This window comes from Penicillium longicatenatum (genome assembly GCF_028827895.1).
Source record: "Penicillium longicatenatum strain IBT 33135 chromosome Unknown contig_6_segment0_segment0, whole genome shotgun sequence".
NCBI lineage: Eukaryota > Fungi > Ascomycota > Eurotiomycetes > Eurotiales > Aspergillaceae > Penicillium > Penicillium longicatenatum.
In genome coordinates, this window is record NW_026643123.1 from 1,555,696 (window position 1) to 1,572,975 (window position 17,280).

The 17,280-nt window shown below is 47.3% G+C and overlaps 8 protein-coding genes across 8 annotated transcripts; 4 read left to right on the forward strand and 4 right to left on the reverse strand.

Annotated features, from left to right (window-relative positions):
* Window positions 1-519: 519 nt before the first annotated feature.
* On the forward strand, window positions 520-1,874 carry N7484_008775 (uncharacterized protein; the record flags this gene model as incomplete). The annotated part of the gene is made up of 2 exons (XM_057119162.1): window positions 520-935; window positions 989-1,874. The coding sequence occupies 2 exons, from the start codon at window positions 520-522 to the stop codon at window positions 1,872-1,874; spliced, it is 1,302 nt and encodes a 433-aa protein (XP_056968717.1).
* Window positions 1,875-2,843: 969 nt separating this feature from the next.
* Window positions 2,844-4,788, reverse strand: N7484_008776 (GMC family oxidoreductase; the record flags this gene model as incomplete). Its single annotated transcript, XM_057119163.1, has 2 exons — window positions 2,844-3,276; window positions 3,338-4,788. The coding sequence occupies 2 exons, from the start codon at window positions 4,786-4,788 to the stop codon at window positions 2,844-2,846; spliced, it is 1,884 nt and encodes a 627-aa protein (XP_056968718.1).
* Window positions 4,789-5,912: 1,124 nt separating this feature from the next.
* On the reverse strand, window positions 5,913-6,794 carry N7484_008777 (2EXR domain-containing protein; the record flags this gene model as incomplete). Its single annotated transcript, XM_057119164.1, has 1 exon — window positions 5,913-6,794. The coding sequence occupies one exon, from the start codon at window positions 6,792-6,794 to the stop codon at window positions 5,913-5,915; it is 882 nt and encodes a 293-aa protein (XP_056968719.1).
* Window positions 6,795-8,222: 1,428 nt separating this feature from the next.
* On the forward strand, window positions 8,223-9,571 carry N7484_008778 (SEC14 family lipid-binding protein; the record flags this gene model as incomplete). The annotated part of the gene is made up of 3 exons (XM_057119165.1): window positions 8,223-8,464; window positions 8,536-9,115; window positions 9,197-9,571. The coding sequence occupies 3 exons, from the start codon at window positions 8,223-8,225 to the stop codon at window positions 9,569-9,571; spliced, it is 1,197 nt and encodes a 398-aa protein (XP_056968720.1).
* Window positions 9,572-10,235: 664 nt separating this feature from the next.
* On the reverse strand, window positions 10,236-11,836 carry N7484_008779 (fungal specific transcription factor domain-containing protein; the record flags this gene model as incomplete). Its single annotated transcript, XM_057119166.1, has 3 exons — window positions 10,236-10,605; window positions 10,660-10,994; window positions 11,207-11,836. 3 exons carry the CDS (start codon window positions 11,834-11,836, stop codon window positions 10,236-10,238), a joined length of 1,335 nt encoding a protein of 444 aa, XP_056968721.1.
* A 1,108-nt stretch (window positions 11,837-12,944) lies between these two features.
* On the reverse strand, window positions 12,945-14,039 carry N7484_008780 (alkene reductase; the record flags this gene model as incomplete). The annotated part of the gene is made up of 1 exon (XM_057119167.1): window positions 12,945-14,039. One exon carries the CDS (start codon window positions 14,037-14,039, stop codon window positions 12,945-12,947), a length of 1,095 nt encoding a protein of 364 aa, XP_056968722.1.
* Window positions 14,040-14,875: 836 nt separating this feature from the next.
* N7484_008781 (NmrA-like family protein) lies at window positions 14,876-15,942 on the forward strand (the record flags this gene model as incomplete). Its single annotated transcript, XM_057119168.1, has 3 exons — window positions 14,876-15,488; window positions 15,559-15,721; window positions 15,780-15,942. The coding sequence occupies 3 exons, from the start codon at window positions 14,876-14,878 to the stop codon at window positions 15,940-15,942; spliced, it is 939 nt and encodes a 312-aa protein (XP_056968723.1).
* Window positions 15,943-16,535: 593 nt separating this feature from the next.
* Window positions 16,536-16,808, forward strand: N7484_008782 (uncharacterized protein; the record flags this gene model as incomplete). Its single annotated transcript, XM_057119169.1, has 1 exon — window positions 16,536-16,808. One exon carries the CDS (start codon window positions 16,536-16,538, stop codon window positions 16,806-16,808), a length of 273 nt encoding a protein of 90 aa, XP_056968724.1.
* Between the last annotated feature and the right edge of the window lie 472 nt (window positions 16,809-17,280).

The window sequence follows — 17,280 nt, forward strand, 5'->3', positions numbered from 1 at the left end:
GACCAACTCGGCCATCTTGCCAATTGCTTATGCACTGACTGAATAATTTCAAATATGTACATTTCTAAAAAGTTTGCCATCTAATAACTTCGTCAAGTGTTTAGCGACGAAGTCAGGATGATAAGAAGCACACGTCAGTGCTTCGGGCATGTGCAGGATATCTAGGTGCAAAGAAAGGTATTTAGGGCATTCAGGTGAATAGGCTGAAGAGTAGCCCTAGGCCTCATTGCACCCGCAGGTTACCGTTTTGTCAAGTGGCCACGTCTAGACATGCTTGATTGGCTGTCCAACGCCGGATCCACTGTGATGCCCCTCGTCGCTGGACGACGGCTATTATCTATCGAGCCTATCACCTCATCCTATCACACCGGAGATGGGCGCTTACGATCTATTCCCGATTGGATCAGGATAACGCGTGCTTTGGATCGAAAATCGTAAATTGGAGCCTTAACCCCGCAATCTTCGATTTCGAATATCTATTTTCCAACCATCTCAGCACGCATAACCAAGCGGTCTACAATGGCAGATCCTATTGGCATAGCTTCTGGCCTGGTAGCTTTGAGTGCTTTCGCATTTCAATCCAGCGTTGCCCTTTTTAACTCGGTTCAAAGCTACCAATCTCATCCGAAGCGGGTACGCGACCTGATAGAGGAGCTCGAAGCACTGAATGGAGTGCTTGGCGCTCTTGGAGAGACCGTGAATGGGAACTCCAATGCAAAACTTGCTAGTCTCGCGTATCCCCTCCTTCGATGTGGAAATTCTTGCAGAGACTTTGAAGAGGAGCTCAAGAAGTGCTCGGCACGATCTCGCACCGGCAAAACGAGCTTCCGAGACTGGGCCAAATTAAAGTACATGGGCGAAGATATTGATGGTTTTAGACGAATGTTGGCTGGCTATAAATCAACTATCATCATTGCCCTCACTGATGCAAATATGTAAGTCTCCTTATGTAAATGATATGTACTCTGATGCTGATGCGCCTCTCTAGCCGACAATCCTCCATCGCAGCTGATAGCCTTGAGAGCTACAAGGAAATGATTGAAACTACCACCAATGATCTCGAAACTCAGCTAGAAGGCATTGATGAAAAGCTCGAGAAAATTCTTGCCAGGAGTTCACCAGACTCAAAAACGGAGGATGGGGAAATTCAGCTCATGGAAGAGGAACGTTTGAGCACTCAAAAATGTCTCGAGATATGTGCACAGCTATCGAGTCACATTGATCAAATTCAACAATCACGTAAAGCTCGTGACAAATCCACCGAGTCTGTCAGTTCGAGCAGCGTACCGGAAAGAGTCACCAACGACGGATTGCAGGAATGCAAAAATAGCCTCCTGAACACTGCTGCGAAGCTGGAGAATCATCTCAAGATACTGATGGACCGAATTGTGACCAAGTCGAAAACAAGTAAAGCTTCTCAGGATGACATTACAGAACTCAGCAGGTTACAAGAAGAATGGGAGACAACTCGTCAATGCATGAATATATGTTCCAAGGCTGGAACCAATCTGTACGAAAATGCTAGTACGATCGATAACTATGCCACTGGCGATGCCGTTCAATTTATGGTCTCTACCAATGAGAAGATAATCCATGGCAAGAACCGTGGGTTAGGATGGAGGACGAGGCAAGTTGGAGGACATCTGAGTGATGCATCGCTTCAACACCTGTCAAAGGATATGACGAGGATGGGTTTTGTGAATATCGACCAAAGGGGCTCACCTTCAGCAGAGCCTTTCATGTCAGACGAAGGGTTGGAAGATCAACCTTTATCGGGTTTCAAGGATCGTTATGGCCAAGGCTTCAAGTTGACGACGGAGCAGTCGGTGCCTAAAACTTCGTCCACAACCCCACCAAGATCGAACGATCTCTAAGCGCGACAAATTCATTTAGACCTCTTTTTTTAAATTTATTTTTCGCTCTAATTAATACAGGGCTGCGGGACACATAATTATTGATTGCATTGATAAGCAAAGACGTGCGCGGTGTGGTCTATATGGCTTATGATTTGGTCTTATCCCACGGTAAAAGTAAATCAACTCCAAGATGTATTGAAGGTGCCATTTCTCTGGCCATCTCTATCGAATTAGCGCCAGGGGGAAGCGTCATTCGTATCCGAGGCCAGGGTCAGTCTCAATTTAGGCCTGGTGCTATTCCTCCAATGGACAAAACCTCTCAGTCCTTACATCCTTCCTCACCCACGCAGGACAATCGGGGACGTGGGAGATCTCCCTTCTTCTGTCACTCTCACCTCACATCATGGTTCCAAGATGTTCAATCTTCAAGATTCTCGCCAATTCGTGCACAAACAACGCTTGATCCATATTATCGATACTGACACTGACCCTTTTCATCACTATCTTAATTACTTGTTGGAAGTTGTGGTGAGGGCTCATTGAACCACAGATGTTGCAGCAGTTCTCTAGCCGTCTTTCTGTCTTCTGGTCGCCATTGAAGCATATTCCCCACTCAGTCTTCAGTCTCCTTACCGATAACATTCCACAATGACAAAACAATCTGTCAGAATTACAAAAACAAGATAAAAACATACAACAGTATAGGTAGTGTAGCACTATGGCACAAGCGGCATTACCGAATCAAGGAAGTAGTTCGTGCTGCCTTTTCATACTTCAACTTGGAATCTGACAAATTTCCATGGGTTTGTCAGCAAAGGTCTGTAAAAGAAAAAGAAAAAGACCAATGCAATGGATTAGTCGATAAAATTTCACGCTTTGTAAAATGGTCTAATTATTATATAATACATGTGAAATCCCTCCACGTTATAATACCGATTCACAGTATACCCCATGAGGTAATCTGCAAGTCTCATTGACAGATCCGTTTCAATTAGAGCTGGTATTGAGCTCACTGAGAATCTCGTCAGCAGCCTTCTCTGCAACCATATAGGTAGACACAGCCGTGAAAGTGCCCGGAATCTTCGGGTAGACGGAGGCATCAACAACACGGAGACCGGAGACACCGCGCACACGGAACTTAGAGTCCAAGACAGCCATCGGGTCGTCATCGGCACCAATAGGGCAGGTACAAGAGGCATGATGGCCCCAGGCACCGTCTTTGATATAGGTCTCGATATCCTCCTTGGACTGGACAGCAGCACCAGGGAGGACTTCGGTGATGTTGACGAGCTGCCGATCAAAGGCATCGCGAGCGAGCTCCACGGCTTCGTAGAGAGCAGTGAGGTCGGCTGCGTAGTCACCGACACCGGTATCGAAATAATTAAAGGTGATTTTGGGCATGTCAAAGGGGGTTTGCGGACTGCAGGGCAACGGTGCCGGCAGAGTTGCGGGGGTGAGCTTTAAGGATAGCCCAGGTGAACCAGTTATGTTCGTCGGTGGCATTGATGCTGTAATCGGGGAAGTAGCCGCGGAAGTTGACAGGTCCACCGAAGCAAAATATATCCCAGTTCTCGTCAGCCGTAGAGCTCTTATAGAGCATAGTGGCAGCCAAACCGGGAGAGGAATAGATACCGCGGTCGCCGAGAATAGGAGACTCCCATTCGTTGATACAAGGGTCCTCCTGGTCGCGGATGCTGAAGGTACATTTGTTCAGACAGGAGAAGTCCTTCTCGATCTTGCCCTGCACGGAGATCTCATAGTGGTCTTGGAGGTTGGTACCGACGCCAGGAAGATCCTTGATCACCTTGATACCGAACTTCTCAAGTTCATCGGCGGGACCAATACCACTCAATTTGAGGATCTGGGGCGAATTGTAGACACCGCCGGCGACGATAACCTCACGAGAAGCACTGGCGGAGCCGGGGACACCATCAGGAGCAGAATCAGACATAGGACTAGCCTTATAAAGATGCTCGCCATCGAGGAACTCGACACCAGTGGCACGAGGAGGGTTGGCGGTCTCATCAAAGGTCACCTTAGTGACGTGGGTGTTCATACGGACATCAAGAGGGTACTTCTTAGAGCCATCCTCGTTCTTAGCATCCCGCACGGCAATGATAAATTCGCGAGCACCATTACGATGGGCATCGTCCGTCGCGATAGGGATTTGGTAGTAGCCATCGTCAGTATCACGGGTTTCAGTATCCGCATTAGCATCGCCAGCCAGCAAAGTACCAATATTCATGACATTGTCGGTCAAGTTACCAAGAGCAAAAGCACCACCGGTCAGCATGCTCAGCAACTGAGGGTCCTCCAGAACAATGCTCAGGGGTGCGGTCTCAGTTGACAACCAGCCTTCATAACCGTGACCCTTAGCCCCAGGAAGCAAGTAACCGTTGTTCTCCAGCTTGGTGAAATACTTTCGCATATTATCGGCGGTCCAAGAGCTGTCACCGGTGAGGGTCGAGATATATTCGAAGTCGGATTGGTGAGGGTAGACCGCGATCAAGGCGTTATGAGCAGTGCATCCACCGAGAGTGCCCGTACGAGGATAGAGCGTTCCTTTTAGCGTTGAGCCCTCGGGAGGATTCAGGCCGGTGTATAGCCCCCCATCAGGTGTGTCGTAGCTTGCCTTCCAATCGCGAGCTTGGCGCTCATCATCTTCATAATGGTGTACGAAGAAATTCCACGACAGTTTCTCGTCTTCAGATGCTCTGGCAGAGTAGGCAGGGATCGTATAGTTGTAATTTTCACCCTGATCATCACCAGCCTCAAGCAGAAGCGTCTTGTGACCGCCCATGGCGAGGCGGGCGGCCAAAGGACCACCACCAGCACCAGAACCAACGACAACATATTCATAGCCGGTGATATTGACGGCCTTGGCCAGGCCGGCCGTGGCGGCCAGGAGACCAAACAAATGAGGAATAAACATAAGTGCAAAAGAGCAACTATGGATGGAATGCTGTTTCAAAACAGACATCGATGGGACCCCATATTTTATACCTCAATTCTGCTTTCCCCTGTATCCCGTATACATTGGGAATCTTCCCCAAAACCGTTGAAGATATGCCGCGGTTGTGGGGCAACTGTCAAACCGTTACCTCCACTAGCTCGTGGTAATCCACTAGCGGAAAACTTGGTAGCTCAGGCTAGTACACTTATAGAGGTCATTCCCGAACGATCATCGGTAGTTTGATGGGCATTCTGCAACTTTACGAGTCATCCCTGCTGATCACCACTGGGATCCACATAGGTGGTCAAGGGTTTCGCCTTTCCTGACCGATTGCCCCTGACAATTGGACTTCGCCAAGACATTATGGATAATTCTTTTCAAAAGAGGACTCAGTGCCCGTCTTGGGTTCCGAGGCTCACAGAGTACACCGGTTGTCTTCACTAATTTTTTTTTCATCCATTTCCACAGTCCCGACATGTCCATTACAGTCAACTCCCACTTATGGTACGGCGGGTTATAGAACACTCCCGGTTATAGTATACCATCCGCTTGGATGGACCCACTTTTTCCGGGTTTTCCCATACAAAACTTCCACTTACAGAACACTCACCTTTGTACACACATTTTTGCTGTCATTCGCGTAGTCAGCTCTATCAACCAATCACAATGCCTGAATACTCTACAACTCCCCTGCCAAAGTGCATCATCTCAAGTTCGGATCTCCTGGATGACGACATTTGTTCGTCTCTTTGGTGCAAAGTCGAAGGCATGCTTCCAGGCCTGGTCTAAAACCACTGCTGGGAGCAATCAAGACCAAAAAGTGAGGCGAATCATCGGGATGAGATTTGCCTAAACGTGTGACAGCCGAATACATGGCGATGAAGACGGCTGATTCACTCATCATTGTCATGTATTTGAAATGTCTATTCTGTGCCCTAGTCACGGAGTATACTATGTTTTGGTAATTACCTGTTTGTAGCATTTATTCTATCCTCCTGTAGTCGAGGTTGGAATACCCCTTTTGAGCACGGTTGTACGAATATTCCTGCAGGGTTTTGTTATTTGGTAGGGTTGAATCATATTTATATTTTTGGTGGGTACTATTAAGATGATAAACCCTCGTTGGGGCTATTACACTTCGATGTGCAAAGGCGGAACATGATGGCTGGATGCATTCTCGCCGATATATTTTCGGATATTCTTTTCCTCTCAAAATTGTCTTTTAGCTCCTGCTTTAAAGATTTCGAGGAATCCCTTTGGATCGCCTTAGCAGAAGAAGCCTTGCGATCGCATTCATCGGCAAAGTCGTACAGCGCATTGGCTTTCTCCTCGTTAGACAAGGAGACAATTTGCACGGATGCGTCGCCTAGCAGCCCAAAGAAACCAGTCTGCGCGGCTTCTCGGAAGCTAGCATGGATAATAACAACACGCATAATAACCCACCAGCTAGGTATCTGTTCGAAAACATCAAACCTCTCTTCTTTCTGGTCGACTATCATAGCAGCCCAGTCGCCCATAATTGAGGGACGACCAGTTACCAGGCGACTGTGCCACGCAAGATAGGCCAATGCACTACCAAAGCTGTTTTGGTAAATTGATTCGTAATAAGGGGTCCAATTGAGATGCGCAGAATCTCGCTTGGTGTCTACCCAGAAATCGTCGGCAATCCCATTAGTTGTAGTAGAGACAAAACCAGCATCGTGTGGTAAATCCTTATAGGTATCTTCCGTAAAGATACCCCCTGATTCTTTGGCAACGTTGCGTGACTCCTGGCAAACACGGATGATGACGGGTGGAAGCCCATTCAGTTTCGCTGTGGGAGTGACTTTGCAGGGATAGGACCCATCGGCATTAGGCTTATCATAAATGCCCTCATCGGTCGGCAAATCTATGTCCCATACGCGATATGGGATGCATAAGCGCCATATCTGAAGTCGCAGCTCTGTCGGCAGCCTAGGAAAGAGATGAAAGGAATTCTCGGCCATAAGTAGACTCTGACAGTGTGTGTAAAATTTAGATCGACTTTAGGCTATCATGGAAAGCCTGCCATGAGGGTTAACGGCAATAGGCACGGATTCGAAGTCTTCCCCTTCGCGGTGAGTTCAGATAAGGCGGTCACGATTATCGTAGCGAGATGGATAGGGGAACCCTTGAACCTTATGTAGATGATAAGTCAATTATAGTTCGTGCACGGTTGTTCCGAGGATTATCCCGCAAAGGCATCGGAATTCTTAGTAGGGCGGCAAGGGCAGTTTTCTCAATGGATGAACGTACTAGCTAAGATACATGAGTGGGGGAGAGTGCACGCAGCAGGTACCTCAGGCCTCAACACACCGATATGATATAACAGAGTGAAAGTTGAGGGTTTGATCCACCGTAAACTTGGAACTTTGAGCTGCTTCCTGGCTCTCGGAAACCACCCGTAGCATGGGGATTGCTAAAGAACAGCCACCCGGGGTGACATCTGGGCGGATAGGGACCTCCGAAATGCCCGCGATGGTAAACTCTATATCGAGTAACTGCCCATTATGAAGATCTAGAACCAGCCCTGTGTTATGGTATTCGAGTAGTCTTGCCCAACCTGAGTGTGCTTCCGGATTTTTTATAGAACCGAAACTGGAACTCGGAACTTCAAGTTGAAGCGGAGTGCGCAAGGGCTTGCACCTGGCGATTTGTTGATCAATAAAGTTCGGAGAGATCGACCTGTAGTGTCCACCTGCCCCGCGGCTTGAAAATTCGGGATATCCGCTCCTATAACTGTACATAACTGTACATGAATGTACCTAGGTACATTGGGTTGTAATGCTGTAAATCTAAGTTATGGCCACCACCAATTTACCCAAGTACGATCCATGGTAACCCAAGTCGTGGTGATGGAGGTTCCGTCGAGTAGGTTGCGGCCAATCACCTTTCTGGTAGACAGTACTCCGAGTTGTGACCCACCAAGTATGTATCAGCATACATTATTTATCTCCTCTAGTGACGGGGTGAATCAATTCCGGGCCCCGAATACGAGATGTCCAATTACAAATGTAGGAACCAAATTCGAGAATTGTACCAAGTTCTAGATTGCCAAATATCGGGAAAGGGCTCTCTAAGTCTGCTGAGAAACTTTCTCGGTCTTCAGGTGAAGAGATGCGTCTCCAATTCGATCATTTGAGTTTTGCCTTCTTTCACGAAACCGGCGTTCCGAATACCGATCAATTATTCAGCTTGGTGTCTACCAGAGAAACATGGAAAGCAAGGCCAACTTATAACAACTAATGGAAGCATGTTGCGACCTTATTCCAGAATGACAATTGAAACCCGATTCAACTTCAACTTCAAGTCTCTCTAACACAACAAGAACGTGGAGAAGCGCCTTCAATCCTTATCACAATACACTAGTTCTTCAACCATACCAGCCAGTCACCATGACTGCCACTCAGGTCATTGAAAATGATGATGCAGGCCCGGGGGAACCAGTTCTAGGTCTATCCAGTTCTCCTTCTTCTCAGAGACAATCCGTTGTTCACTTCGAATCTTCATTTGACAGCCAGCCCGATGCTCAAGGCTCGGGATCCAGCAATGCAATGTCTGAATTCAAAGACCTTTGCCGAAAGAATGGCCTGGAAACATTTTCTAGAACGGAGAACAGTGATGACGCAACAATTCTGTCGGTTCCCAGCGATGCTTACTTATGATATGGGGACCATTGACTAACAATCTCCGTTTCAATATTACCAGACGATTCTTGAAAGCGCAACAGTTCGATGTAAAAGCCTCGTTCGAGCAATTTCACCACTTCCAAACCTGGCGCAGAGAGAACAACATCAGGGGATTCTACAAAAGTCTCGATGTTGACGTTTATGATGAAACGCGGAAGATGGTGGGTATTTCAGACTACATGAAGGCTTCAAGGAGCGGATTCTTTGCTAACACACTGAAGTATCCACAATGGATTGGGCGAAGGGACCACGATGGAAGGCCAATTTATGTTTTCCAAGTGAGGAAACTCAACAAGAAAAGTCTAGACGGTTACTTGAAGTTCCTCGCGAAAACTCAAAGCCCAGGTCCTCACGCTGATTCTAATATTCCTGTTCACATACTTCACCTTCATGCGTTATACGAGAATCTCTTACAATTCGTTTTTCCACTCCTTTCAGAGCTTCCTCAACCGGATTCCAAACAAACCATCTCGTCGTCTACCCATATTGTTGACATCAGCAACGTCAGCGTGTTTCAGTTCTGGAATATTCGGAAATACCTCCAAGAGGCCAGCAAGATTGCAACAGCCCATTATCCTGAAACTCTTGGGAAGGTCTTTGTTAGTATTGACTTCCGTAGCGTGCATAAAGAGACTGCAAGATTTATTGAGGGCCCAAGCTAACTATATCAATCATTTTAGGTCATAGGCGCACCTGCCTTCTTCAAGTCGGTATGGGAAGCGATAAGCCAATGGTTTGATCTCGCAACAAGATCGAAAATTTTCGTTCTCTCTGCTTCCGAAACCAAATCGTTTCTCCTCTCGAATATCGCCGCTTCTGACTTGCCAAAGGAATACGGCGGGGAGCTCGAATGGAAGTGGCAAGATCAGCCCAATTTAGACGAATCTACGCGCCATTTGGTCGACGAAGTTTACCACAAGACCGAAAGGGGAGAAGTATTCTCCAAGGGTCCGTTGTTTTTCCAAAATGGCTGCATTCAACTTGTGGGCTCGCTTGGTGGCTTACCCCGGCGCAATGCATTCTGTCGACTCAATACACCGCCACATGTAGAATAACGCCACCCCTCAGCTGCTTCCATCCCCTTGAGCTACTCTTCTCTAGATTTCTATGGCTTTGTTTCTGCAAATATGTATCTCTTACAATCCCTACAAAGAGGTCTTGACTCAGTCTGCCATACGCGTGATTGGTTTGTTTTCCGCACTTCTGATAGTGTCTGCTATGCCTAGACGCGGTTGGATCTCTAGATTTATTTTCAATGTTCAACGGTTCGGTATGAAGAGACTTTTATTCTTCAAATGTTCACCTACTCTTATATTTGATAATAATTCTGAAACTTTGTTTCGATTCTTGTCTTTTCTGTGGTGTCTTCAATAATGCACTTCCTAACAATTTATTTCACTTCATTTGGCTTTTGACTCGAGCCTAATCTACGTCGGCTCCTAGTCTAATGTCAATGCTTGCCAGACATTTGGATGTTCCAGCACTTGGGATGCAAATATGTCATTACCCATGTGCCGGCTGGAAGACTGTGCATGAACATAGTGTACCTAGATACGAATCATTCCCAAATGAATTAAAATAGCAATACGCATTGGAATACAATGGAACCCCCCTTTTTTTTTTTTTTTTTTTCACTGCCCAGGTCCACACTCCAGTGCGTCGCTTGATATCAATATGCAACATCTGAACAGCCCCCGCCTTAGAAGGCTTACCTTGTGCTTATGAGTGTATCCATTCGGAAAAATCAACATCATGTGATGAGACGATGTCCTCGTTTTTGAGCAGATCCAACTCTTGATTTCCAAATATATCATGAACTGAAGACTGGACATCGTGAGGCTTGATCACTTTCTTAACACCCAGCGCAGTGTATTCGCCCTCACATCCCTGCACCGTCTGGAATGACACAGAGAATAGTTGGCTCAATGCAATCACAAAGCTCTGAGAAAGACTATCTAGGTCTGCTGGGAGGCTCTGGAGCGCGGTTTTCGCCTTGGTGATGTCTTGCATGCAGGTGATTGAAGTCGGTGCAGACGGATCTGCTTTAATGTGGATAAGAGGAACGATGAGTGCATGAAAGAGCGCGTACCTTCAAAATAATTGAGAGTCTGTATGATCAAAGGGTAGAAAAATTGGGCCTTACAGTGTGAAAGAGAGGGTCAACTTCGAATATCGACCCGAGATAAAGGAATCGGAAATCATATCAACGGTTGTGCGGGCGAGTTCCAAACCTTGCGCTCGACATTGAGCTTCTGCGGGATTATTTGATATGGAAGTGTCCCCATCAATAGACTTGCGTTTTAGCCATCGCAAGAGGAGTGGCCGGTGAATGAGGAGACGGAGACTCCGATCACAGAGTATCTGGCGCCGACGCACAGTGAAATACCAATCCGGGGCTGATGACGGATTCGTGACCTGCAGACAGAGAGAAGACCCTTTATGCCAATCATTTATCATTTCCATCGCTTCCTGGACTTGCTGTGCTGCAAAATCAGGACAGCTCAGAATACGGCGATAGATCCTATTAGCCAGTCTATGATAGCTTGATTGCTGTATTAGCCCCGTGTAGATGGTTGACTCATCGGAAAGTGGCGGGAAAGAGGTGCTTGAAGAGGTGAGGGCCTTGGGATGTGCTCGTAAGTCATTTTGTCAAAATCAAGGCGCAGGACAGGATCGACCAACTGACTTACATTCGGCTGGATGTTCGAAACTGGCTTGACAGTTATCAATGCATCTTCAGGCAGTAGAAGCGGTCGTCCGTAGGTTTTTGCAGAACAGCTCTCCGAACAGTACACACTCCACCAGACCCGCCGGCGAATCTCTTTGTCCAGCTCTGTACTTTCAGAATCACCGAGCTCCATTTGCAAGCCAAGGGCAACGGCCATCTGAACTGCGGATCCAATGTAACGTCCACATTTCTGGGGAACTCCTTGCTTTTGGGCGAATTCGGCCAGTAGAACCGAGGCCTGGATTAAAGTGAGGCTTCCCTGGCTCTCTACCGACGCCTTCTCAAAACAATTCTCAGCTTTGCCAAAGTAAACTTCGCTAGACCCTTTATCAGCGTCGGAATTCAGCCAAGCCCCAAAAGCGAGAACTGCATTGCTCAATACGAGCCAATCAGGTGAAGTAGGTCGGCTGTCTTGCATTGATTTGAAAGTATCCTCATGCAGCATGGGGTAAATAGGGTGGTAATGAGTGAAGTAATTGTCCACGAACTGAGCTTCTTCAACAATAGTTGCGATCGGGTTGTAGGATTGTGGCGTTGATTGGCTCTGTTCGCTCATGTCTATTGGAGAGAGGTTCGGAAGTCCGGGCGCCATGGATTGACTCGAATTGAGGAGATCATCGAGTGATAGATTGTCGGGTAACAAGCTATTTTCAGTGGCTACTAACGGGCCGTATTCCCCATTTGTCGATATCGAATTTTCAGTGGAGTCCCCAACAAGTAAATCACGCGAAATGTTTTGCATATCTCCGCTTGGAAATAGCGTGCCGAGTGCGGATTCCAGGAGATGCAGTCTAGTCTCCACAGCCGTTAGGTGCCTGCAAATCCAAAAAAATTAGCTGATGCCCAGGTATCATATGTTCTGTGGTACAAAAATATGGAGAAAGGATCTTACTCGCGTGTGAGCGGCGTCCGAAACACTCTCGATGTATACACGCATTTTCGGTTCTGACGAGCGCACTGTGCACATGGTTGCGTTTTCGAACACTGATGGAATTAGAGAAGCTTCTGGCGACTTGCATGAATGATCTTCCACAAACCTTGGCTTTCCGTGCTCGACATTCAGCACACTTTCCTGTGGGGTCAATCCCGATACTGAACTCTAGTCCCGATGAGGAAAGGGTCAGCGTACTGCTGGAATATGAGAGTTACGGCCAATAGCCCCTGGTGCATAGCTCGCCATGTCCACAAGGATATTTTGGGTAGGAGCTTTGCGCGTGAGAATGCAATTATGATAGATATGTCCGATCACGAGAGATCTCTGATGACGATGCGGAATCCCTTCTTGTTAAACGCGGTGAGGGAACTGGGGGGAGGCAATCTTGTTACTAATGGCCGGTTCCAGCCAGCGATATTTGTATGCCCAGTCGGCAGATGATGGCCTAGTGTTCGGGTGTATTGTAAATCCGCTTACCGGATCCGAGTTACCTAAGCCAACTGGCAAACAAAACTGGCCACGGCCTAATCTGATGCCTCAAACATGGATCAGACACTCGAATGCTTCTTGAAGATTATGCTACATAAATATATACATCAACATTTACCAAAGGCACACATTTATATACTTCAAGTCCGAAGCGTGAATCGCTGCAAGATTTTCCACATGTGCCAGTGCTAGTGCAACATTTTCAAGTAGAAGTTACAGCAAAAACATCATTGAGAAACAAACTTGAACAGGCTAACATAGTACACGATGGTTGAGCTTATGTATGTTTGGCTGCTTTGAACTCTTCGCTGAAAGGATAATCAACGTAGCCCTCTGAGCCTTGTCCATACATTGTTGCCGGTTCAAACTCCGCGAAGGGCAATCCGTGCTTCACCCTGAATGGTAGATCCGGGTTTCCGATGTATGGGCGACCAAACGCAACCACCACATCATGTTTGGCATACGTAGTGTCAACTGCAGTCTTGGCCGAGGTTCCATTATAGTTACCAGCAACTAGAACGGGGCTGCTTCCGCCATATGCCTCCAACAGCCAGTTTAGGTCGCCATCATTGTTTTTGGCGTCGCCTTCGCAAGAGTGAAGGTAAGCCAGCTTGAACTGGGCCAGTTGTCGCACAACATTCGAGAACTGCAGAATGGGATCTTCCATGCGCATTCCTTGGTATTTGCTCCAAGGGCTCAGTCGAATTGCAGTGCGCTGGCTACCGATCTCCGCTACCACAGCGCGGGTAACCTCAACAGCCAGCCTCGACCGGTTCGCAATGCTTCCGCCCCATTTGTCCATTCTCTTATTGGAGACATCTTGGAGGAATTGATCCACAAGATAACCGTTTGCACCGTGGATTTCCACACCGTCAAATCCAGCTTTGATCGCATTCCTGGCAGCATTCCGGAAGTCGGCGATAGACTCATATATTTCCTTTTCGGTCATAGGGCGAGGATGGTGAATTTCGTCGCTGAATGTGCTCTTCATTGGGCTGTCACTAGCCGAGAGAAGCGGATGACCCCCTTGGCTCAAGAAAGCAGGGTTTGCTGCTCGACCCAAGGCCCAGAGTTGGAGGTAAATGTAGGATCCCTTGTTGTGAACACTATCTGTAACTTCTTTCCAGGCAGCTACTTGGCTGTCGTTGTAAATGCCTGGTACATTGGGATACCCACCATGTCGAGGACTAATCACAGTAGCTTCAGTGATGATAAGAGATCCCGGAACGCTCGCACGCTGCTCATAGTACTTCGGTACGGACGGTAGGGGGAGATGCAATTGGTCGGCACGAAGACGGGTCATGGGCGCCATGGCGATTCGCTGATTGAGGGTTTTTCCCCCAATGCGAAGGGGAGTGAAGAGCTTCGACATCTCAAGTGCGTCGTTCAAATGCTGTATTAGTGATGAAAGTAGACACAAGTACTTCAAATTTTCAATTTAATGACAATATAATCAAGTCAATCAATTGATGGACTGACCGGCGGCTGATGCTTCTTGATACCGTGACCCATGTATGTTATTTATACTACCGATCTCGTGCGGGCTAATAGTGATAACCTCGGGATAATGAGGTCCATAACCCCATTGCACTCGGATTTTTACATAGCGATCTCTCCGACGTCTGGATCTCATGGGTTTGTCATTTGAATAACCCTTTCTCGGCATATACAGGTGGGTAGGTACGGCCCATGGAATTGAGATTGAACCTGCACCCACGTATTATTCATTACCGGAGTTTGTCGCCTGGTCTGCTTTGTCAGCCCTGTCAAATACTCAAGTGCTCTCAATATTCGCCGCCGCGATGATATCGAGCCGAAACGGGGCACATTACTCCGACAGAATGATCCCCTGCATTACATTTCAGAGCCCCCGCGCGAGATTCTTAGAAAGCTCAGAGATATGGGTGGGTCCGGAGTATTCTGTACCGTTGGCATGGTTGGCTAAAGCCCTCGGGCTGTGGAGAATCATGACAGGCCCCATAGAAAAGGTTCACGTTGATTCGCCTTGCAGCTCTCTTGTTTGCAGACTATGATACGAGGGTGGCATCATCACCTTTCCCAGTCCAACCTATTTATTCGGGTCTCCGGGTTGGATCCCGGCTCAGCTACTAGATCTTTTGACAACTCGGAAACATCGACAAACACGAGAGACTATTGCAACTTAAATCCTTTCCGGCGCAAAACTTAATTTCTGTCACTCAAGCCACGATGACTGTCACGATCGGCGTCGCGGGCATTACGGGCAAGTTTGCTCGACTGGTGGTGAAGAACCTCTGTAATTCACCCGATGTCCAAATTCGAGGCCTTTGCCGCAATGCATCCAAGCTACCCGAGCATTTCCGAGACTCCCCTCGGGTGACCATCATCCAAGGCGAGTCAACCGATTTGGACACCCTGCGCCGCTTCGCCCGTGGCTGTGATGTGGTAATATGCTGTTACTTAGGTGACAATGACCTGATGACCAATGGCCAAAAGTTGCTCGTCGATGCCTGCGACTTGGAGCATGTCCGTCGTTACATCGCAAGCGACTATTGTCTGGACTTCACGAAGCTGGAGCTCGGCCAGCACCCGGCAAAAGACCCGATGAAGCTCGTCAAAGCGTACTTGGAAACCAAAAAGAATGTAGAGGGTGTGCATGTACTTATTGGGGCCTTCATGGAGACTTTCTGGAGTAGATACTTCGGTATTTGGGACCACGAGACCTGCACACTCAACTACTACGGCAATGGAAACGAGCTGTGGGAGTCTACCACTTACGACACCGCTGCTCAGTATGTAGCGGCAGTTGCGAAAGACCAAAATGCCGTTGGCATGCAGCACTGTAAGTCAACTCTCCACAAACTTACCATAGAAACGAAGACATCGTTAACCACATTCCCGGTACCAATTAGTCCTGGGTGACCGCCGAACCATCCAGGAAATCGCCGAAGACTTTTCACAGGTCTATGGCAAAAAGCCCCAACTTCAACGCCACGGTTCACTGGAAGATTTGTACAAAAAGATGCAAGCTACTTTCCAGAAGGACCCATCCAACATCTTCGCATATATCGCCATGTAAGTATCCCTTTCGACCCATCTAAATTGACTGTGCACTGACTATTATTCTTTAAAGGTTCTACCAGTACTACTGCACCAACGGCCAAACATATCTGAAGAAGGACTTGGACAATTCTAAGTATTTCAGCATCACTCCAGTTACGTTCAAAGGCTTCCTCCAAGCGCACAAGATAGAGGAACTTGCGGATGCATACCAAAACGCCGGCTCTAGCGCCTAAAGACAGCATCGTATATGAGAGCACTTGAGCTATTGGATCTAGAGGAATCGAACAAGACTAAAAACACAATTGAAATGCACCTTTTCTTTCATTGTTCGTCGTTAGTAGAGCCGCTAGTTAGTAAGTATACACGTAATTCCGATTATCCTCAGACACCTCTACACCCGAACATTGGATCCTATCGAGTCCACAATGACCCAGTATGTACTATTTATAAATTCATCCGAAATAGGCCCGCCGTTTTGATCATTGCTAGTTGTGCAAGTTTTATGCGGTTTTAGCCGAAGAATTGCACCTGGGTAAAATCTAGGAACTTCTGGAATACTGGGGAGAGAGTCTACCAGTCTCTGAAGATGTCGTCAAAGCAGCAGCAGCAAATGAAGGAAATCATGGATATGAGATCATGCAGAAGCTTCTGGAATACCGTGGAGAGAGTCTACCAGTAACCGAGGATGTCATAAAGGCAGCAGCAGGAAATAGAGGAAGATATGGATATGTGACCATGCAGCATCTCTTGGAATACTGGGGAGAGAGCCTACCAGTTTCTGATGATGTTATCAAGGCAGCAGCAGGAAATAAAGGGATACGAGATCATGGAGCAATTCCTGGAATTCTGTGGAGGGAGCCTTGCAGTCACTGAAGAAGTGGTCAAGGCAGCAGCAGGAAATGAAGGAGACTATGAATACGAGATCATGGAGCAACTCCTGGAATACTGTAAAGGGAGCCTACCAGTCTCTGATGAAGTGGTCAAGGCAGCAGCAGGAAATAGAGGAAGATATGGACATGTGACCATGCAGCAGTTCCTGAAACTCTGTAAGAAGGACCTACCAGTGTCTGAAGTTGTGAATCTAGGCTCAACCGAGTAAGATACAGTACCATTTTAAGCCTTGCCATCGAGCTTCTGGGACATTATCAACATCATCTCTATCCTGTCATCTATCGTGCCAGTTGACCCCTGCGCTGTACCTGACCCAACCGCGAAAGGCAGGTTGAGCTTATATAATGTACTAGGTCAAGCGCGATCACTTGACTCGTCAGAAGTGAAAGCTCTATCTATGAGAGCGAATATGATCCAGAAAGTGGAAACGCAAAAAAATGAATTTAAAACAAATAATATTTTGGAATTGATTTGAGTTTCTCTGCGCTGTGCTCTTTTGAGTGCAGGAAAAGTTGATTATAGTCCTTGTGATAGATGCCCTTGTTTATCCTTGAACGTGTGAGATCTGTCCCTGCTAGCCTTACCCGACCTCCAAAAACCGCTCAAAGTGGTTCATCAAAGAGTTGCGTCTAGAGGCTCTTTTCATGCTTTTCAACTGGCCTTGGATAGTAAGAGCCCTG